This window comes from Caenorhabditis remanei, chromosome II, assembly GCF_010183535.1.
Source record: "Caenorhabditis remanei strain PX506 chromosome II, whole genome shotgun sequence".
NCBI classification, from domain to species: domain Eukaryota; kingdom Metazoa; phylum Nematoda; class Chromadorea; order Rhabditida; family Rhabditidae; genus Caenorhabditis; species Caenorhabditis remanei.
This window is the reverse complement of record NC_071329.1, coordinates 12,953,716-12,975,852: the sequence shown is the minus strand read 5'-3', so window position 1 is coordinate 12,975,852 and position 22,137 is coordinate 12,953,716. Positions and strand designations below refer to the sequence as shown.

At 40.7% G+C, this 22,137-nt stretch overlaps 8 protein-coding genes and 1 pseudogene across 9 annotated transcripts; 3 read left to right on the top strand and 6 right to left on the bottom strand.

The window, feature by feature from the left end:
- Positions 1 to 7,455: 7,455 nt before the first annotated feature.
- GCK72_006541 (uncharacterized protein) lies at positions 7,456 to 8,796 on the bottom strand (the record flags this gene model as incomplete). The annotated part of the gene is made up of 7 exons (XM_003113615.2): positions 7,456 to 7,629; positions 7,916 to 8,052; positions 8,102 to 8,184; positions 8,234 to 8,331; positions 8,391 to 8,506; positions 8,572 to 8,665; positions 8,725 to 8,796. The coding sequence occupies 7 exons, from the start codon at positions 8,794 to 8,796 to the stop codon at positions 7,456 to 7,458; spliced, it is 774 nt and encodes a 257-aa protein (XP_003113663.2).
- A 1,009-nt stretch (positions 8,797 to 9,805) lies between these two features.
- GCK72_006540 (uncharacterized protein) lies at positions 9,806 to 10,731 on the top strand (the record flags this gene model as incomplete). The annotated part of the gene is made up of 4 exons (XM_053725675.1): positions 9,806 to 9,991; positions 10,043 to 10,278; positions 10,329 to 10,596; positions 10,645 to 10,731. 4 exons carry the CDS (start codon positions 9,806 to 9,808, stop codon positions 10,729 to 10,731), a joined length of 777 nt encoding a protein of 258 aa, XP_053589869.1.
- Positions 10,031 to 10,804, bottom strand: GCK72_006539 (uncharacterized protein; the record flags this gene model as incomplete). The annotated part of the gene is made up of 3 exons (XM_053725674.1): positions 10,031 to 10,271; positions 10,319 to 10,711; positions 10,761 to 10,804. 3 exons carry the CDS (start codon positions 10,802 to 10,804, stop codon positions 10,031 to 10,033), a joined length of 678 nt encoding a protein of 225 aa, XP_053589868.1.
- A 244-nt stretch (positions 10,805 to 11,048) lies between these two features.
- Positions 11,049 to 13,379, bottom strand: GCK72_006538 (uncharacterized protein; the record flags this gene model as incomplete). The annotated part of the gene is made up of 5 exons (XM_053725673.1): positions 11,049 to 11,329; positions 11,378 to 12,012; positions 12,060 to 12,230; positions 12,280 to 12,452; positions 13,182 to 13,379. The coding sequence occupies 5 exons, from the start codon at positions 13,377 to 13,379 to the stop codon at positions 11,049 to 11,051; spliced, it is 1,458 nt and encodes a 485-aa protein (XP_053589867.1).
- On the top strand, positions 12,335 to 13,395 carry GCK72_006537 (uncharacterized protein; the record flags this gene model as incomplete). Its single annotated transcript, XM_053725672.1, has 2 exons — positions 12,335 to 12,470; positions 13,226 to 13,395. 2 exons carry the CDS (start codon positions 12,335 to 12,337, stop codon positions 13,393 to 13,395), a joined length of 306 nt encoding a protein of 101 aa, XP_053589866.1.
- A 338-nt stretch (positions 13,396 to 13,733) lies between these two features.
- GCK72_006536 (uncharacterized protein) lies at positions 13,734 to 14,799 on the bottom strand (the record flags this gene model as incomplete). The annotated part of the gene is made up of 3 exons (XM_003113813.2): positions 13,734 to 13,892; positions 13,944 to 14,347; positions 14,397 to 14,799. 3 exons carry the CDS (start codon positions 14,797 to 14,799, stop codon positions 13,734 to 13,736), a joined length of 966 nt encoding a protein of 321 aa, XP_003113861.2.
- Positions 14,800 to 14,968: 169 nt separating this feature from the next.
- Positions 14,969 to 20,173, top strand: GCK72_006534 (annotated as a pseudogene). Its single transcript has 8 exons — positions 14,969 to 15,161; positions 17,730 to 17,840; positions 19,163 to 19,260; positions 19,316 to 19,489; positions 19,538 to 19,682; positions 19,735 to 19,796; positions 19,857 to 19,967; positions 20,012 to 20,173. Coding segments are annotated over exons 1-8 (1,056 nt in total).
- On the bottom strand, positions 16,379 to 18,875 carry GCK72_006535 (uncharacterized protein; the record flags this gene model as incomplete). The annotated part of the gene is made up of 16 exons (XM_053725671.1): positions 16,379 to 16,458; positions 16,510 to 16,591; positions 16,640 to 16,817; positions 16,865 to 17,046; positions 17,094 to 17,207; positions 17,257 to 17,318; positions 17,362 to 17,400; positions 17,443 to 17,511; positions 17,562 to 17,699; positions 17,742 to 17,831; positions 17,878 to 18,072; positions 18,118 to 18,183; positions 18,368 to 18,589; positions 18,640 to 18,682; positions 18,729 to 18,763; positions 18,806 to 18,875. The coding sequence occupies 16 exons, from the start codon at positions 18,873 to 18,875 to the stop codon at positions 16,379 to 16,381; spliced, it is 1,665 nt and encodes a 554-aa protein (XP_053589865.1).
- Positions 20,174 to 20,209: 36 nt separating the features above from the next.
- GCK72_006533 (uncharacterized protein) lies at positions 20,210 to 22,041 on the bottom strand (the record flags this gene model as incomplete). The annotated part of the gene is made up of 7 exons (XM_003113655.2): positions 20,210 to 20,565; positions 20,613 to 20,738; positions 20,785 to 21,199; positions 21,256 to 21,437; positions 21,481 to 21,606; positions 21,654 to 21,852; positions 21,898 to 22,041. 7 exons carry the CDS (start codon positions 22,039 to 22,041, stop codon positions 20,210 to 20,212), a joined length of 1,548 nt encoding a protein of 515 aa, XP_003113703.2.
- Between the last annotated feature and the right edge of the window lie 96 nt (positions 22,042 to 22,137).

Here is a 22,137-nt window from a genome sequence, read left to right as displayed (position 1 = left end):
TGATCTGTTACCAGACGTACTTCTTCCCATGTGGAAGAGTATCACCAGTCATTTCAACGAAACGGAATTCGTAATACCGCGACAAATCGTGTCGTCATATCACTATACTGGAGTTCAACTGGTAATATTCTCAGATGCTTCCAAGGACAACTACGCGGCTGCTGCATACATACGACATGAATTTCCTGGACAGAAGTACGAGTCCCAATTAATATGCTCAAAGTCGAGAGTCAAGCCAGGACGTGTTGGAATCACCATCCCACAAATGGAACTTCTGGCACTGGAGTCAGCCACAAACCTTGCGTTGAATCTGATGAACGAACTTCACATGCCAGTCAATCAGGTGATATTCTTCAGTGATAGTACATGTGTCCTACACTGGGTTCTACACAAAGTAGGAAACCACGTGGGACTGAAATGGGTGGCTAATCGAGTCACAAATATCCATAAGAACTTAGCGAAGTTAACCGAACTTCAACTGAATCCAGAAATGAGATACGTGCCAACAAACGCGAATCCAGCAGACATTGCTTCTCGAGGATGCACTTTAGCCGAATTGAAAGTCAACAAACTATGGCACCATGGACCATCCTTCCTCGAGCGACCTGAAGAAGATTGGCCTCAGACTCTGGAAACAACGCCTCCAGATGCCCGAATGTTTCACCTATTCGTGGTGAATGACGGAGAAAAAGTTCTATCTCGAGAACTAAACAAGCTTCCAAACCAAGATTCACCAGAAACTGCAGTTGTCAACAGCATGGAGGAGAAAGAATTATGTAAATATGAGTCAATCGTGCCATATTCCAGAACTAATGACATGCGGAAGTTGACAACTACGTGCAATTATGTGCTTCGGTTTGTCCACAGCTGTATAAAAAGTCGGAACAATCGGTTCCCGTCTTGTCAGTACTCATACCAATCAATGACACTGCAAAGATATGATGACGCCGATAAAGAAAAGGACGAAGTGACCAAACGGAGGATCACAAGAACCTTTATCATTGCGGAACATTATCGGGATTCAAAGTTGCGAATGGGGCAGGAACCGCCTGCTCATCTTAAGCCAGTGCTCTCTCCAGACGGCTTATATCGACACAACAGGCCATATGTCAATTCGAGACATCCCAGACACTCCGATGAGATGAAGAGACCAATTATTATCATCCACACACACCAGCTCGCCCGCCTTCTGGTTATCGAATCACATACCAGCTTGCTACATCAGGGAGTGAAAGATGTCATATCGGACATCCAACGAAAATACTGGATACGGAAAATTGGAATACTCGTCAGAGCGGTGCGGAGGCAATGTGTCACATGTCAAAGGATGCACGCTCTTCCTTTCGAATACCCGTATGCAGAAACCTTGCCGTCTATAAGAAGCCAACTCGTGGCTCCGTTCGCCTTCGTGGGCCTCGACTATCTCGGCCCTCTAAGATACAAATCGAAGGATGAATACGGAAAGATTTGGGTACTACTAGTCACATGTATTGTCACTCGGGCAATACACTTGGAAATCGTCCAAGACAACACCACTCACAGTTTTATCATGGCTTTAAAACGATATTTCGGTCGTAGGGGAGTTCCTCAGTCTATCCTATCGGACAACTCTCCGACATTCAAACTCGGATATTCAATGATGAACACTGATATCAAGACAATCATCAACAAAAGTCTAACGTTGACTTCATTCTTGGCGGATAAAGAAATAGACATTCGGTTTATTACACCCTTCTCACCATGGAAAGGAGGAATTTACGAACGACTGGTGGCTTTGGTAAAGAACATGATATATAAATGCCTGAAGAAAATAACAGTTTCGCTGTTAGAGCTCGAAAGTCTCTTAATTGAGACTGAGTGTATCATCAACTGCAGGCCTATAACCGCCAACAAAGTCCACACAGCCGATGCCGAACCAGTCCGACCCATCGACTATTTGATCCCACAATCGTCGATGGTACTACCAGAATCGGCAAAAACAATATCGGAAGTACTAGAGTCAGGAAAAACAGAAAAACTAACAAGAAGATTAATCGAATCTACAGCAGCTGTCAGGGATAACCTCTGGAACGTATTCAGCGATGAATATTACGTGTTACTCCGAGAATCCATGCCTCGGTCAACAGCGCACAACAAGAGCCCACCTACACCAGGTACAACAGTGTTAATCGTCACTGAGAAAGTAGCTCGATACATGTGGCCTATCGGGGTCATTCAGAAGTTAATCTCATCCAAAGATGGGAAGGTGAGAGCCGTTGAAGTCAAAATCGGACAGAAGGTCTTTCAAAAGTCAGTGAACCACCTAATACCGCTAGAGATTCCCGCGGAAGAACGTCAAGACCAAGACGCGCCAGCGGCCGGAACTCCTTCGGATCTACACAAACAGATAACTCCAGCGAAGGCTCCACCTCAACGAACCCGCCCGTACCTCCCAAGACGGGCTAAAGAAAATAAAGTGACAATCGGTCATGATCAACAACCCGGATCGCCGAGTAACCAACCTCGGGCTTCTGCTTAGGCAGAGGCAAACCACGAACTTCCCTAACGCTACCACTAGGGAAGTTCTTTTTCGCTCCCCCCCAGTGTCGCGACATTAATAGCCTCAGCTATATTGTCGCAACTGGTACAATCTAGATCGTAGATTATGCTCTTATTATCAATTATACAACGATGAATTCATATGGACGTGAAGAGAATACGGTATCCTTATTATCACTTTGAACAACGTGCTCCACAAACTCCTTATCTTGATGACCTTACTACGTGTCAATGTCGATGTAGGAACAAGAAAATAGAAGAATCAGTATCTACCCACGAGAGAGGAACTTCTCAACCAGCCGAAGCCGTTGCCTACTTCCGATGCAAAAGCCACCTTCGCCATCACCTTCTTCCAAGGTTCCTCAACTGACGTCCATCGATGCCGAGCCAAAAGGAGCTAGTAGAGGTATCTTATTTAATTTGCGTCTCTTATCGAATAAATCGTTGTTATTTAAATCTGTGTTGGCTCTTCTTTCTAAGTCCAAGTCCTCTCAGTCCTCGCGGTCGGTTCGGGCTCACCACCCCACAAACCGTCGCGACTAGGATAGGCGACCGCTGTAGACGTCCTAATCGTAGGACACCTCTTATCGTAGAGATACCATCCCTCAGTCGAGAGGTGAAACTTCTAATCGAGAGGTAAAACAAAGTCGTTATTTACGAGGTGACTGTATGGGTTCGGGTGGGATCCGAACGAGTGGCAACATACAGTACACCCGGTAGGACATCATATCGTTGATGTAGGTCCCAGCGAGACGAGAGATGTTTTTTTAGTCGAAAAAACTGATCAACCCATTGAACCACCACACACGCAACATGATCACTCTCTCACAATAGCGTCAAATCTCGTACCTACCATCTGAAAATCGAATTATCGTATTCACAACAATGATCGCATTGTTCAGGTATCAATTCGGATACGCCAGCGTCATCTATCCAAGATGCTTCATCACTTGTCTCACCAGGACGCCTTCCGTTGCACGGTCGAGTTAGTTGGCCAGAAAAACCCAAGAAACAGAAAAGACATCGTTTCTGGAGTGGGTGCCTTTTTTGTTCTCAGAGAGGTCATGCAGCGGCCTACTGTGAGAAGTTCGATGTTGAATCGCGATGGGCGGCTGTAGAAAGGCGCAAATGGTGTTCGATCTGCCTGATGAGTGGCCACCTGTTCGACAATTGCCGTGCGAAGACAAGAAAGAACGCATGCCGTTTCTGCAGCGGCATGCATCATCCTGCACTGTGCAGAGACAAGTGGGGTCCACAAGACAACGTCATTGCGCCCAAGAAACCAAGGGAGGAGGCCAACGATGAGAAACCTGATGATCCTATGGAGGAAGGAGTCGATGAAGAGAATCATCCGAAGACTGGAAATCCGAAGACGGAGGAGAACGATGTGAGCGATATGGATTCGGAAGAATCGGATGCCCGTAAACCACGTACGTATGGCATTTACGACGTTCATATTGATCTCGACGGCTCAGAAGACGATGATCAATAGTACACCACACCCGAAGAAGACCAGAAACTGTAAATCGTACAGAAAACTCGTTTTTTTTCTTTAAAGAAACCGCAACTCGTGCGGGATGTATGTCAAATAAACTCGAACTGGTCTCACATTACTTCACAGAATCTCGCAATAAGAGGTCCTTTGTCCGCTCGGTCTTGTTCATAGTCATTCCAACCAGATAGTACTCCTTCTCGTAGGTTACATGACACATCGAGTCAGAGGCAGTGTAAATCTGTCCGAAAAAGCGCAATCGGTGCTAAGAGCACAATCGGTGTCTAACATATCGGTCACAAAAAGAAAAAGATGTGGTGATGAAAACTGTCAGCTCGGAAATAGATAGCGTGGTCCGGATTCTGAAGACTCACGAGAACTCTCACATAGATAGCCACAGAATCGCCACCACCGACATACCACATCTTGAGGATGGTCTATTTCCCGTCGTATCGTTGATCCTGTGAAAGGGCCCAAAGTAGTAGGGTCAGCGAGAAGACGAGGTTACAGATCAGGAACTTTGCAACTGACAGGAAGACGAATGTACAACTTCCGCAAATGTTCTCCAACGAGGACCTCAAAACATATGAATCCGTGATACGTCACAGGAACTAACAGTGTAAATAACAAGAATAGGAATCTCAGCTACACTTTTGATGGCTATAAAGCGTCACTGAGTTAAAAAGAATCCTAATACGACAGCCAATAGTAGTGACACGTCGAGTCATTAGGATGTAGTACAAATGAAAGATAAAAATCTCGTGAAATCAACAATGTCACGGAAGCACGTAATAAAGAAAACACGCAAGCCTTCTCTTTTTTTTTATCAAGGTTAGCAAACCAGAGCAAGGTCAAGAAAAAGGAGGGCATGGACATTGAGTATATAAGGATGAAGAATCAACAAAACATTATCAGTCTAAATTGACTTGTCGATAACATCGACCGCAATCAATCAACCAACCAACCAACCAACCATGGCCGTCAAGAACAAGAAGAAGAGCGATCAACGGAACCCGGTGACCATGAAAACAATCAAGTGGAGTCTCACCCGTGAGTTAACTCGAACCAGAACGCTCGTCTCTCTTGCTGATCGTGCTCTCGCGCTCGAGAGAAACACCCAAAACATCACCGTACTCGACGGATATCTGGCGCAACTGCTAGATCAACTGGCCCTGATCGAGGGTCTCCAGGAGAATGCGATGGAGATGCTCAAGAGCAACAAGAAGCTCTGTACGCAGAATGTATTTGAAGCCAATCGGGCTGAAATATCGAACCATCTGGCAGGTCGGGGATATGACGGGCTAGTCAATCAGATAACGAATCTTATCGGGGAATTGACTTCTGCGGTGAACAACGCCCGCCCCGGAGACGTCTCGACCCCAGGAACACCACCACCACCGCCATCCGATGGACCGGCTTCAGGAAATGCGCAAGTTCTCGATGGAATCGCTCTGAATCAGGAACACCCCGAACGGCGTAACCCTGAACAATCGGTTCAGACGGCAAGCGATCAATCGGATCAATTGCAGCAAGGAGTCGTGTCGAATTCAGGTCGACACCCCCCGAACTCGACGAAGCCATGCGAGAGCAACCATAGCTCGGATGTCTCGGCTCACCCGACGTCCAACATACTCAACCGTGGATCATCAGAAGCCTCCCAGGACATTGCCGAGTTTGCGGATGATTTGGCTGTACGTATCGGAGCAATCGAACATACTCAGACATTGCTTGTGGATTCATCGGCCACGGCAAATCGTGCCATCAAAAATTTGCAAGACCATATGCAAACATCATCTGATACGACAGATCGTGCTATCAAAAATCTGCAGGAAAACATGCAGAAATTGCAAGATATGATGTATGAGGTCTTCAGTCGGCAGCCATCGTGGCAGAACAAGCCTGAGATGAAACAAGAAGAAACAGAGTCGGCAACTATGAGTGAGGCCACGAAGCCATCGAGCGGTCAACCGGACGCTTCCGACATTGGTCAAAGCTCCCCAATACCACCGGAGAACTCGTCTCCACTTCCACCCGCATCGACGCCAATGAACGATACGGTGGAATCTCCAATCCGTCGCCAGAACCATCCGGGTTCCCAGGACAGCTCGAATCCTCAAATCACTAACAGCACGGTCTACACAGTCATGAACACAGTTCCGGTTTTCGACGGAGAACCAGCTGACTATAGTATGTTTATGCAGCTGTTTAATTCTATGGTTCATGACAAAGATGACATCCCGGTGACGCTTAAACATGCCTTACTCATGAAACTCCTGAGTGGGAAAGTGAAGTCGATGTTAAGATCAGTGAGTCTGTCAGAAGAAGACTACCATGCGTTGAGAGATAACTTGGAAAGACAATACAACAGAGAGAAGGACACTAAACAAGGCCTCATCCACCAGCTCAACAAATTCTCCTTTTCTGAAGACAGCTACGAGGATATGGAGCAGGATCTAAACACATATTGCACCATAGCATACTCGCTGAGAAGTAAAGGATGCACATTGAATGACTCCTTCTTCATCAATTCGTTCATCAGCAAGCTGCCTCAACAAATCATGGGAATAGTCTTCAAGAAGAATCACGAAAAGGATCGAACTTTTCAAGAACTGGTTGGAATTACCTTTAACGCTATCGCCGAGAAGAGAGCTCTGGAAACAGCGGAGACAGAGAAGAAGCTGAAAACAAGAAGTACCGAAGTCTACTCAATCCAGACATCCGACGACAAAACAAAGAAGAAGCATGGAGAAAAGCCAAAGAGAACAGCAAAGTATCAGTGTTTCTTTTGTGATTCGAAGGAGCATACGGCTCTTAACTGTAAACTTAGCATCGCGATGAAGTTGAAAGCGATAGAAGAAAAGAAACTCTGCTCAAACTGCCTCCGATCCAACCACAGCTCTGAAAGATGCAACTCGAAATTCTGTTGTTTCCATTGTCGCGAACGTCATCACACTGGTATTTGTCAAAACGAGAACAAATCCAAGAATGGCAAGTTTTTTCGTGACAGGGAGGATGGAACCTCCGATCAATAAACCACCGAGTGGCATCTACAAATCGTTGAAATCGTCAACGAACGACATTTCGGCAACTAGGTTGCTCACCACCCCACAAACCGTCGCGACATGAGAAACGATTGAGGAAATTGAGCACATTGTGCAGCCACTTCTGAAGATAGAAGCCCCGCTTGCTGTTTCTTCGTAGATTCTTAATAAGAAAAATACTTTAGAGCATAATCAGCTTTAAAAATAAATAACAAAAGAATAAATTTTTGACATTTGAGTACCGTACTACCGTAACCCGGAGCCCGGGCCCATAAAATATGGTATGGATCACTGAGGGCCTGGTATGCATTTTAATACAAAAACAAATCCCTAGTACCCACGTTGCTCGAGTCTTACAGAGAAGAGGTTATATATATATATATATTAGAAAGCGGATTCTTCATATTTTGGCAACGAGTTGTGCTTCGCCCAAAGTCTCGCTTCTGACTGATTCATGACGGCTTTCACCATTCTTCTCGGCGCTGGAGATGGTTCAGGTGTGTACTCTTCTACTTGCACTTCCTCAAGAATTGCCATTCTTCCATCGAATGAATCATCCTGCAATTAACTATCACTATAACTAGACTTTTGAAAATTCATTATTTATTTTCATAGACGAGGAGACCCGAGCGATTGCTTGCGAATGTGTTGCAAATGTGTGTGGGAAATAAAAAAATACAACAATTTATTTACAAACAATTAATGAGAGGTTCATCATAATATTATGTCGATTGTGGCTGCTTTGATTTGTTTTTCTTTTCAGTTTGTATTCAATTTTCTTTTACAAATTTACAGAATAATGTCAGGTCTCCTCGCCTCAAAACCTCTGTTTTATAGAAACCACCTTCACAGATTGCTCAATTGATTCATGTTGCATTTTGAGAGTTTGGAAGTATGTCCTTCTGGCGACTATGAAGGCAAGCATTTTCAGACAAATCAAGATAACACAAACTGCTGCGATGATAGATCCGTATTTTATTGCTGTAAAAGTAAGATTCTGTATAATTCATTGTTTATTTTGTTTTCTTACCTCTAGCAGTTTCTGGATGAGTCTCATTTGGATTCGCATAATTTGGATCTTTTATGTTGTGAGATGTACGAATTCTGCTTGTTCTGAAATCAACTGTTTTCTTTTCTCTAATCTAATTTTTCTATTTCTTACGATGGTCCTCCCAATGATTCCAGCGACCACATAACTCCACTGGCAACTGCACTAAGAGCAGCATATAACCAAATGAGTAACCAGAAAATGGTGACTAACTGAAATGAAAACGAAAAGAAATTGGAGTGAATATAAAATGGAAATTTGGGGATATTACTTGGTAAGAGAGCATTGGATACGAATAAATTGGCGACTGCTTCGAGAGGCATAAGTTATAAGTCACGATGGAGAATATGACAAAAAATAGAAATGCGAAATTCACGAATACGGGATCTGAAATTTCTTTTTTTGTTTCATTCTATCCATTCCAATAATCCAATAGTTAATAAGACACTTACACCATGAAGGAGAATAGATTATAGAGCAAATCGATAAAACCAACATCAATTTGCCTAGAATTGATTCGAAAACCAACATTACTCTGGAAGCAATCTGAAATTCATCGGATTGAACATGTATCTATCTGAAATTGAAGAATTCAACCAAATTACCTTGAACTTTAATCCGAAAATCTTGGGAGCATGAGCATAAGGACTCACATGTCGAGGTATAGTTTGAGTCATGATTCAGTCGGAAAAAGAGCAAAATAGGAATAGAAAGAGAGAGAGGAAACGACTGATAGGGAATCAGTTTGATAACAACTTTTATAGTGCGTGGAGCTCTCTTGGGCAAACATAAAAACTAAAAACGAACAGAAGAAGAGGGTGGACAATTGAAAGTGAATGAACTAATCGGATTGATTTGTTGGAATCGGATGTGGAATTCTTCTTTCAGATAGGTCTGGTCCAAGAAATGTATGAATTGAAGTTAGAAAATAAACTTCTTTCGCTTTAAATATATATTTTTAAAATTTGTTTTATGATGACATCATTAATTGTTTTTCAAAATAAAACTGTTTGAACTTTACTTAATGGTTGCTCTTTGTCCACCTAAATAACTTATGACTTTCAGTGACCATGACATGAAAGAGTTTTAAGAATGAGTTTCCCAATTGCCATGCTCACTTTTGAGGTCATTATAGATATAATCTTGGACCGTGCAACTCTAGTGACAAAATTTGTTCTTTTTTTCGTGTCTTCTGGAAACATTATTGATTGAAAATTTCAGTTTTTGATTGATGCGAGTTTCATTTCAATCTCCATTCAATCCCTTGATGATCCTAAAATCTTTACTGCAAAACCTTCTGAATTTCATTGAATTGCAATCAACTTTTGCTTTGATTCATTCCGTTTTCTCCTTCACTACACACATACCCCATCCATCCACACATTTTCTTCTACTTGTCGCCCTTTTTTCCGTGGACTTTTTCCGCAACACTCGGTCCGTCCGCACCGTGTCCGACATCCGTATCACTCAATCGTCTCTTCATCTTCAATACTTTCTCCAATTCAAGGCCTTGACCCATCTCGATCTTTCCGTTGAAGACGCATCTCTGTGACCCATAAACCCAGTAAACTACTACTCATCGCAGAGGGTACCGTCCTCCCGCATTCATCTTATCTGTCTCCTTCTGTCGTCGTCGTCTCGTTTCAAATCGACCACCTTCTTCCTCATTTACTTTTCCAAATAGCTATGCTCCTTATTTCTCTTATTTCTTGTCTAGTTATCACTGCATTAGCCAAGGATGCTAATGTACGCATGGGCTCTCAATGCTCTAAAAATCAAGTTGTTCGTAAGCTGACAGTCTATGAGGACGGAGCACTTGAAGCAGAATGTGGACCAGTTCCATGTGGAGAAGTTGGAAGACGTTGCATTGATGTAAGTTCTATTATTATTCCCAACGCGTATTCAAATATGTTATAATTCTAGGACCAAACTTCTTGCCGTGCCGAGACCGATGTCTTCTCCGGAATGAGATGGGCTCCAAACGGTGAGAGCATCTTGCTCCGTTGCTGTACCATGCAATCCAAGAACAAGATTTACGTTGGAACTGATGTTGTCTCTGCTGGAAGTTTCTATGAGGGAGGAGAGGTTGCTGCTAAGGATCTTTATGGAGATAAGGGAGGAGCTGAATATGACTTTGTTGCTAACGCCAGAACTGAACAGTATGTTGAAAAGTTTGATTGTTTAGTCAAGTAAACTGACTAAATTTCAGAGGAGGAGTCCGTGTCTGGGTATACCGTATGATCTGTGCCAAGGGTGAGAAGCCAGTTGACTTCGAGCCAATCACCACTACCTCTGCACCAAAGGTTGTCAAGACTACCACTCAAGAGCCAACAACTCCAGTTGCTGAGGAGGAAGATGAGGAGACTGAGCAACTTGAGACAGAAGGAGAGCAGACAAATGATAATGAAGCTGAAGTTGTTGAGAGCAATGACGGAGAAGAGGAAGTTGAAGAGGAAGAGGAGGAAGAGGAGGTTACGGTAAGCAATCATACAACTTTCATTCCAAATATGAATTATCTTTTTCAGACCACTCCAGAGCCAAAGGTCTTCAACCCACTCCGCTACCGTCCACCAACTTTCCCAAGACAATCGACTGGAATTCGCAGAGCTTAAACTCATCTTTAATTCTTTATTTCATTTACTTTTTGTTCTCTTTCCTATCAAGTTCGATGATCTTTCTTCCCATTCATTCCCCTCCATTCACTAGCCAAAGTGAGCCAATTATCAAAACGAGTTTGTACATTTAATAATTATTTCAATTAATAATAATAAATCTGAAACAATATGTCTTCTCTTGTTTGTTTTCAAAAATAAAAGTCAGAAGCTAGTGAACATTTTTATTGGGAGAAAACAGAAAGATCGAGATGTCAAGTGGAGTGGTTTATTAGATGTAATTATTAGTTATTAGGGAGGTCTCTGGGAAGAGATGACTAGTACTTATGTGGCAAAAGAACATCAATAATATTAAGGAAGAATTCAGAAGAGGCTGGGAGATGACCAGTTTCCTCGAAGAATCCAAGAATCGAACGGACTTTTTGTTGCATTGCAGTGGCCAAGTTGAGGAAAGTATGAGACAAAGTGTTGGTCTTGATGACGTTGTGGCAGGAGGCGTAGACGTCGTCGACGATCAAATCTCCAGTTTCAGTCATTGGAGCGTACACTCCCGTCTCGTAGAATGTAGATTTGGCAGTGACAACTGTCATGATAAGATCTGAAATTTTTGGAGAATAGGCTAAGATTCCTTCCTCGATTAACGTACTCTTTTCTGTTTCCTTTACCATAACACAATCTCCCTTATTTATATCTTCTGCATAGACAAGATCCAACTCCTCGGTAACGCAATCAGCCTTATAGATGAAATGTTGTGGAGTCATGGAGACTTCTGGTCCATGATCAGTTGTCAATTTAATGAATGCAGCCTTGGTTTCTGGAAGTCTGTGAAGCCATGAGGAAACTCTTGTGTACACCATCTTTCCATATTCAGAAGTCAAAACGAGATCTCCAACACGAACATCACGCATTTCCTTCTCTCCAGATGGGGTCATGACCTTTGCGTCTCCAGTGAAACACGCTGGAACTCCAGAAGCAACTGGGTAATAATATCCGGCAGATGTGACTGGAACGACTTGTTCTCCGACTTGAACGAATTGTTCAACCGTTTCTTGTGGATCAGATTCAGTTGGAGTAACATAAGAATCAGATTGAACATCAGTTGATGGAGAAAGACGTTGATCAGCTTCGATTTGGTTGGTTTGGACTCCACTTGCAGCAGTTTCTCCGACTTTCTCGAGGATTCTTCCGATATCTCTCTGGATATCAAATGAGACTTCATTGCTATCTTCAGCTGGATTTGGGAGACAGTTCATACGAGTGACAGTGAGTTCATAGGCAACACTGAAACAAGGGATAATCAGAATTAAGTAGAAATCAGAATAACATACTCTCCGTTTCCAGAAGTGATCTTCTTCACATTGGAAATCGCATCGAATCCAGTTTGACGACCATCACGAAGTACCTCTCCTCCAGAATACACTTCTCCTGCATGAACAACTGGACGCCCGACTTCTTGGGCGAAACGAAGTCCTTCGTAGTGACAGCATTGGAGGGAAAGACTGAAAATATTTCACAACTTTTGGTTTTATTTAATTTTCAAGCACTCACTCTCCACTCTCACTGGCCTTGAATCCTCCAACCCACGTCATTGGATTCGAGCAAGATGAGGAGGAGAATTCACGTGGACAATTGGCCATTTGAGCTGGAGCATCGGAGTTACGGACACGAACACGAGCTAGATCTCCCTCACGGAAGAATCCATCGTCACCGTCTGGACCGGCCTGCAAAAGAAAGAACAGGTTTAGTCTAGGACGGCTTATCAGTTCAAATAGATGTGTCGCGCTTTATATCGGAAACGTTGTTAGCAGACAGGTTTGAGAAGAAGATTTATACGGGTTATTTTGATGATCAATTTATGATAGGTATTTGCTATGATTAGAGCAAAAAATCAAAGATGGAGTAGATGAGAAAAGAAATGATACAGTACCGCCCAAAAAGATAACATATTTTGCCTTTTTCAGTTGAAAATTCCCAACTTTGAAAGTGTGTCCCAGAAAATAGCTGTTTATGGGATTGTACAGATCAAAAGTAGAACATTATTTTTGCAGTTTACAACTTTTTTATACAAACACTCCCTAGCAAGTTACATATCGACAAAGTAATTTCTCCCTCAAATCGGCCAGTGCAAAAAGTGCGATTTTTGAGCTGTCCTCTTAAAATTACTATAACTCTCTAGGCAGTGTCCGTACAAAAAAGTTGTCTACTACAAAAATGGAGCACTGCTTTTATTCTGTACGATACATAAAAAATTTACTTTGTGGGAACAATAGTTTTACTATGACACACTCTCAAAGTTGGACATTTTCAATTGAAAAAGGCAAAACAGTTTTCCAGTCTTGATTTCAAAAATAAATTGTGTTTTATTAGAATCTTCTCTTTGAGAAAGAATGTTTTGCCAAAATCTGAGTATGAAATAATTGTCACTTTCAGTATGCAGATACATTACTCACCATAAAATTCGAGTCATGTCTCAAATCTTTTCCTCCATTTTCAGAACCAAAACAAGTCGGTGAACCACATCCGAGTACTGGTTGTCCCGAAGGAAGAACTTCAAATCTGAATGGAATTCCAGAAGAACCGCATGAAGCAGAGGCTACAGTGCCAATAATAGCGGCAAGAAGAGTTGCTGTTAATGGGTTCATCACCATTAGTGATTGTGATTAGTTTCGAGACTGAATGGGCGGCGGATAAGCCGTCGGGAGGAGAGAAAGGAGAAGAAGAAGCCACAGGTGAAAGTGATAGGAAAACGAGTTGGTGACCTGGATCGAGGAGACAGAAGCTTTTGCCTTCTTGAAACAATGAAGACAAAAGAGACTGGAGAACGGATAGGATTCGGGAAAAAGAAGAAGGATAAGAAGACAATAGAGATGGAATTCAATTGACGACGCGTTTTTCTTGATTATCTCGGCAAATTTATTGAAAGAAACATAGATGATACCTGTGGTACAACACAACAAATTAAGCAAGTAAATGAAAGCTCTGAGTAGGTTATTATGTACAAATTATATACAAACAGGTTGAGGAATATTGTGATCTCGAGCACATTTTGAGCAACTCTTCTGCATTCTTTCGTTATCTTCTGGAACACCAAAGACACGTCCATTCAATTTGTAGCCGTCTGGAAGGGACATCTTCTGGCAGATGTTGGAGAGGTCGACGATCTGAAAATAATCTTAATTTTTCAGAAAAAACAGGAATTGATATTTACATACCTTTCTATTCTGAGATGAAAATGAGGAAAGTGTATCCATATCCTCTTCAGAAAGTTCAAAATCAAAAACATCCGTGTTCTCTTTCAGTCTCTTCGAATCTGTACTCTTGGGAACAGTTGGAACATTTTGCTGAACACTCCAACGTAAACAAATTTGAGCTGGAGACTTGTTATATTTCTGAGCAATTCGGCATAATGTTTCATCTTCCAAATACTTTCCCTTGGCTAGTGGACAGTATCCCATCGTGAGAATTCCATTTTCATCCGAGTACTTTTTGAGGTCAGACTGATGAAACCACGGGTGGAACTCAATTTGATTGGCGTGTGGGAGTATACTCGCAAACTCCGTCAACTCTTCTAGATCATCGATCGAATAGTTACTGACACCGATTGAGCGGACATGTTCTGAAAGTTAAAGAATTCTAATTATTTCAGATTCTCAGTCGCCACTCACCATCTTCATAAAGAAGTTCCATTTGTCTCCACGTCTTCTCTTTTGTTTCCTTCTGATCCACAATCCAATCCGGAAGTTGTGGCATGTGTATCATATACATATCCAAATAATCTGTTTGTAATTTCTCACAAGATGTCCGGAATGCGTCAAAAACGGCATCTCCACAATCAACAGGCCACAGTTTTGTGCATAAAAAGAGGTCTTCTCTTGGAATCGAACAGTTATTCACAGCAATTCCTAATTGTTTTTCAACTCCATATCGTTTAGCTGTATCAATGAGACGATATCCACATTTGTTAATTGAATGAAGGACTGCATCATGATAATAACCACCGGAATGCGTTGTTCCAAGGCCAATTAACGGCATTTCGATGTTGTTTGACAGGATTGTAGAAGGAATCATTGTTCTGTAATATGCCTTAAAATTAGAAAAAGAGGTGAAAAGAAAAGAATCAAAAAGTAGTAGTATGAGAAAAGTATGTACGCAATTTGTGACAATGAATGACGAATGGATGGCTTGCAGGGGTAATGTCCGAACCGTTATCTATTTTTTTCTGTCAGACCTGCAAGGGATGGCGCCTCCAATGCAAAGAAAAAATGTGAAGTGTTCACGTGGATACCACGGGGCGGTGAGTAGACAGTGTGCAGGTGGAAGAGAAATAGACGATGACTGCTCGGACGAAAAGAAAAAAGAAATACGTTCGAGAAGATTCGATAGCGGAGAGAAAGAAGAGACACAGAGAAAAGTGACTTTCGAAAATCGAGGTTGGTTTTCGGCGCCCTCTTTTCGTGTCTGCGTATGATGAACTTTTAAGCTCTAGTATACAAATCACATGAGGTGAAAAATGAACTGATTAAAGATACAATAGGTGGGTGGTGGTTGGGACGGAGATCATATAGGAAGTTATTTAGACTACTCAGAGACAAGGGAGAACAGTGGAATGAATGAGAAAAACATAAACTGGGTGGACTCGATAGAAAAACAAAGTAAAAACAAAGTAAAAACAGAGATGTCTTGTCTCGACCAAGCTCATTGGACCAGCTTTAGTATAGCAGAAATGGGCGGAGTTTCTGAAAAAGAAAAAGAGTGGACAAGGAAGAAGAAGAAATGGGATAGATGACCCAATGCACGTGAAGAGCAAAAGGACCTTCGAGATGGGAAGAAGACTAATGGTCAATATTTGTTTCGTTGAGTCGGTGTCATTGGTTTGCCAGGAGAAGAGTATCTAAGACACCGGAGAATAACCACGCACCAAAATTACCGTAAATACTTTATTATAACGGCATGCAGTTATATTTTCCAACTGCCTTCGAGAGAAATTTTTTGGTTTCGGAAACTCATAAAAATTAAACAAAAAAGCTTTTTTGAACATTCTATTTGCTGATCAAGAAGTTACTAATCACGCTGCTTCTAATCAAAACCAATAATAACCACCGGGATAATCATATTCATGAATTCTGAGTATAGATGAGGTCCCGTTATAACACAGGTGCCGTTATAACATAATATTTACGGTAGTTTTGATATTAATCCAGCTCCAAAATGTTTTTTTCAGACCAATACACACCATCGTATATTAAATAGAACATGTTGTAGTTGAAGTCAAAAATCACCCTGTTTTCTCCTATCAATTCACCTTTTTGTTGTTATCAGTTGAATCATGTGTCCATTTTTGACACCTTCCTCTGAAAGAGAGACACACGATATTTTCACGGGTGCACACTTTCACCTTCCGGAAATCAAACGACTACAGTTTGATAACCCCGAAAAAGACACAGAGACACGTGGTTGGTTTTATTTCCATTCCTATCTCTTGTCATCTTCTATTTGCATCACGACTTTCAAAATAGACAGAGATGAATTTCATGTGAATTCTTGCAAACTTTGTTTGCTTTTGTTTTCTTTTCTTTTTGCAATTTCATTTTTTGACAAAAATATAATGCACTCTAGACATCGAAGAATGGACTTTGCCCGATTTTTCTCAAAGTCTTCCTTGGATTGAGTGACTTCTGCTACGAATTATCGATGGATCATTCGACTTTGACCTTTGACGATTTCTCTCTGAAATATATATTTTTTGGGAACAAAATCACAAATTTTGTATTGCGATACCTCTGGAAGCACTGCGATTTCTTCTGTATCCACTACCGTACACATCTCTTTTCTCACTCGCAATTCCAGCAAACATATCCGCCTGAAAAGAAGATTGAAATGTCCTAAATAAGACAAAAAGTCAACAAACCAATTCATTTCCTGGATCTCCTTCATGAGCATAAACATGTTGGAATTCGACTCCTCTTGGGAATTGATTCGCCAATTTTATTACTTCGGATTTCACTGATGGATACGCCGTGCTTTGTGTTCCTTTCATTGCTTCGATCACACCCAAACAATCCGTTCGGATAACAACTTTCTGGTTTCTAAACGATAAATAATATATTTCCAGCTTTCTGAGCTGATATCAAACCTGTACGTGTCGTTTTTCAAAGCATTTTCCAGTGCCGTTTTCACTGCAATAAACTCTGCGAAGTTATTATCTTGAATTGGTCCACGAATTCTTTGAGATCTGTTCAACTCATGACCAGGAGCAACAAATATTCCAATTCCAGAACGATGCTCACGTTTCAAGTATGAAGCATCGGTGTACATCTGAATATCAAATTTGGATTAGGAATAATGATGAAAGTAATGATTACAATCAGTGTTCCTTTCGGGAACGTCTCATTCCAAACTCCGTTGGATTTCGTTTGTCTCTCGTGATAAGTTCTCTCATGATGCGCAGAATGACTACGATCCAATCGGTTAGTTCTCTGAAAAAATCTCTACTTGTGATTCATCTTAAATTTAAATAAAACTGACATTTGTCGGACTGAGAACATTATTCATTGCAGCATCTTTTCTGCTCACATGTTGTCCTCCCGCTAAAAAATAGATTAAAAACTTGTTCGGAATTCTAAAACTTACTAGATTTTCCAGGAGATTCGGATTTTACCCGATTGACACCTAAAAAAATGTAAAAAAACAAAAGGTGGGAATGGGACATACGATTTCTGCTTCTGCTTTTGCTTCTGTTTCTTGATACAGAACGACTTCTTGATTGTCGCTGGGAGGCAACTAAAATACAGAAAGGGTTGAACTGCAGTTTTCAATCGAAAGTTTCCTACCAGAATTGATATTATCTCTGCGTGCAGTACTTCTTCCTCTAGATCTCCCTGTTGATACAGTACTCAAAGAATCAGTTGACACGTTTGATTGCCTCTTTGATTTATTCGAAACACTTCTCAGTTGTCTTCGTGATGCGACTGAAAATACTCGCTATTCACTTTTTTCAGGTGTGAACAAACCAGAATCATTTCGAGAAGAAGACTTCCGACTGTCTCGACGAGATTTCTCGATTGGTTTACTTCCAAGGGATGATGTCGAGGATTTCGAACCTGGAACATGTCTGATTTCGAACTTTTTTTCTAAATGAATAGATACTTTTAGTGGATTTTCCACTTTTTTGTGAGTATAAACTGCTAGTAGTATTCGATTGGATTGTGCTAGATGAGTTGGTTGACTTTGTCGATTTCGTTGATTTCGTTGAGTTAGTTGTATATTTGGGTTGAATTGATCTGCTGGATCTAGTCGAGGCGGTGGGAAGGATGCTTCCAGAACTGGATGCAGTAGAAGTTGCTGAAAATGATTGACATAGAAATATCTGATAGCAATTCCACTCACTTTGGCCAGAAGAGGCACTTCTACTTGCTTTGGATCTGCTCATCGAGCTATTTGTATTAGTAGAAGCTGAATAAAAGATGATGAACTAGAATTCGATAGTTATCGGCTACTGCTACTGCACGCTTCTTACAACCGTGCTCTACCGAAACCCAAGAAAATTGTGTGCGAAATTGAGAGACTCAAAGAAGAAATACATTTTTCAAGAACGTTTCGGCGGAGCGCAGTTGTAAGAACTGTGCGGAGCTAATACCTGAACTTCCACGACTCGTGTATCCACTGGATGCGCTGCTAGTCGATCGGCTTATGTGGCTGCCATAGCTGGAATGTCCCCCGTGGCCTCCATGGCTACTGCTATGGCCACCATGGCCACCATGGCCACTGCTTCCATGACCACCGCCTCCATGGCCCCCTCCATGGCCCCCTCCATGACCTCCACCTCCACCATGACCTCCGCCACCGCCGCCACCACCTTCTGAAACTGAATTTGTTGAATATCATCACCCTTCACTATCCATTTCTCACTTCCACCTTCACTCCGTTGTTCTTCTGATCTATCTATAGCTCTCTGCAAATAACTTTTTTCCAATCCTCCCCATCAAATGAAAGCATACCGATTCAACACGTTGTGAGTTTGGATTTGTTTGCTCTGAAATACTTTTCAATTAATTTAAATTATTGCCATCCCCACCGTTTTTCACTACACCAGGGCCTCTTGGTTTTCTGAAAAGAGTTCCAAAGTTTCGAAACCAACGGATCATGACTATTTCTCTAGTAGAAAGTTGAAATAACTTACTTCTCCAGTTCTCGGATATTATTTTTCAATTCAACCGCTTTTTTTTCTTTGAAAACGTGAACTTTTGATTTTTATTGGTGCGAAATTTTTATTAGAGGCCACGCGAAATACGTATATTCGTAGCCCTTGGAAACGCTTTGAATGTTTCTTTTACGTGGCATTTGGTCACTTCTTACAAAGAGATGCTCTCTGTCAATACACCTGTTTTCTATACTACAATTCTGATCATATTTGTAATTTTTTCTATCAAAGAGTTAACGAGTCCGAAGAAGATCACAAAATTTGCGAAATGGAGTAGTTGTTTTCAAGAAGGTATTGGCTTATGGAAGAATTCATCTGAAAACGACGGTGTGAGTTCAAAAAACTGATATACTTATTTGTTTCAAAAAAGATTTTTAAATTTAGTTCTGGAATCATACTGCTAAAATAAGTTTGAGCTGCAAAATCCTTTTGGATCTGAGTATTGAGAAGCTGAGTGAATCCAAAATCCACGTCTTCCCAATTTCAAATAATTCTGATGCTGTACATCTGACTATTCGTGCTTCAGAAGACATTGAAGCTGAATCGAAACTAAAAAAGGTACTTTTTATTCCCAATAATTACAGTTTTTAATTGTTTGTTTTTCAGAAATCACCTCAAACTTTGTTTTTTGGTACATTTCCGAACTCAAAACAAGTTTTCTTCCGGAAAGTTGGAAAAGTATTCCCAGTGACTATTGGGATGAATTCAGAAGTGATTGATACTCCAACAAATAATAGAAATGAGACTAGAAGTATTGTTTACTCTTGCAAAATTTAGAACTATTATATAAAGCCTAATTTCAGACCAAACAATCACAGATTCCGAGTCAGTGATGCAACTTGATCTCATATATTTTCTGAAAGAAGTTTTGAAACATGAAGTTCTCTCGTAGTCTTCAAACCTTGAGTAATTAAACTATTTCCAGTTCTACATCAGTATTTGGTTCAATTCAATATTCGAAGAACTTCCTAATATGATTTATCGAAACGGGAGGGTAGACAGAAATGGAATTACAGTATGCCAGATGAATTTGAAGGTAAGGGTTACATTCTTTCCATATATTATTGTATAAGTTTTCAGATCAATGAAAACGAGAAAACGACTGCTAAGAAACTACTTTTAAATGTGATAAATGAGAGAAGATACGCAGTAATTGTCGATCAATTTGACACATTTATCAATATATTTCTCATTAATTTCGACAATATCAGATGCAAAAACGAGTTGGGTATCGATCGGTGATCTTGGAGTCTTTTTTTGTTTTTGTGAATAAAATGTTTATTCCGATTTGATTTTTGTAGTCATAACTGAAACCCGTTTCAGTATAAAATGCATCACAAGAAGCACGATCAAAAACAAAATCAACAAAATATCTCCGCAGTAATAATAAAATGGACTCAAATCAGATCCTGGCATTCTTAAAACTTTATGAAGTCCTGGATTGTGAGCAGTGAATTCCAGCCAGTTGATGAACACATCTGTTGGTTTTTCAGGTCTCTCAGCCATCATTTTCGAAATAGATTTAGCATTTGAAAGGTATTTTGGGTTCTCGAGAAGTTCTCGTAGTGTTGTTTCAATGTTCTTGACTGTCAGTTGATCTCTATCAACGACAAGTCCGATTTCCCTGTCCTTCGCTGAAAGTTAAAAATTTTCATTGAATGATGGTTTCAGAAAAAGTCACCGTTCTGTGCATTATTGAGTTGATCAGCAAACAATGGAATAGAGAATACAGGTTTTCCGGCTGTGGCAGTTTCCAGATAAGAATTCAGGCCCATGTGGCTTATAAATAGTTTTACACGGTCGTCATCTGAACATTTTGTTTTTAATTTCAATCTCTCAAGAGAACAACATACGTAATAGTTCGGTTTGTGGAAGCCATTCCAGACGATGAATATTCTTTAAACCTTCAAAAATCTCTGCATCCAAATCCAAGTTATCATACTTCCAGAGGAAAGTCACGTTTGGAAATTTCTTGAACGCTTCTACAAAGTTTTTCCTAATTTGAAGAGGCATTTTGACAGTTGGAACTTGTGTTCCAAATGAAAATAGAACAAATGCTGATGAAGATGCTGATAGGAGATTCTCAAATTGTTCCGGAAGTTTCTTTGCTTCTCTGATGGCCATCCCACCAATATATTTGATTTTCGAACTCATTGGTCTTTGCTTTTCGAGGAATTCGTGACTATTGACAAACACAATATCGAGATCTCTTTCGATTTTTGCAACATCTGGGAACCGATTTCCAAATCTTTGTTGAATTAGTTTGTTCTGAAAAAGAATTCGTAAATAATGATTTCATAAAGATATTTAGACAAATTACTTACATATTTGCTCTCCATATCAGGTGCAATCACATAATGGTAATAGGTCAGTCGAAGAAGATTAAATGCTTTGTGGTAGAGGGAACCATCATTTTCTGGATAAAGTGGAGATCCAAAAACACTGGCAATTGTTGGAAGACCTGCACTAACGAGATGTGGCAAGAAGATGGGAGTAGCAATTATACCTGAAAACACTGTTGGCTTTTAATAAAATATTTTTCGACGTACTTCCAATCGAAGGAATTTCAGCAGCAGTCATCAGAATATTGCCACATGGATCGTAATCACTGCTGAATCCGATATCATAGTTTCCTGATTTCAAAAATTCAAGAAGTTCCATGTCGTTGATCGCAACTGAAAGTTGAGAAATTATATAGAAGAAGAGTACAGAATACCCATACTTCTACACAATTGATACCCAGATTCATGAAATATTTCAAACTCTCCAAGAGGCGTTTTTGTTTTTTCAAACATATTCGAAAAGTGATTCGCATTTTTCTTCCAATAATCAGGGTCAGCATGTCTGTTATAATAGACTCGTCTGACTTCTGGACTCAAGTCTAAATTTGCCAATTCATTATAGACAGCGAACACAACATCCTGAAATGGGAAAACGAAAATTCAATCTATTAAACAAAAACTTACAATCGTGTGTCCTCTTGCTAATAGTTTCCCAATTGCTGTTCTCAAATAAGCAATATGAGATGGACCAATAACTGCAAAATAGAATAGAATGTTCAGACTGCTTGATAGATTAAATAATGTTATTAGAAGTAGAAAGAGACGCATTGTACAGACAGAAGAAAGAGTATGAATGGAGTGCAAACACTTTATCACTAATGATCAAATGGGCGGAGTCAAGCGAGTTAGTAGATAAGGTAATGG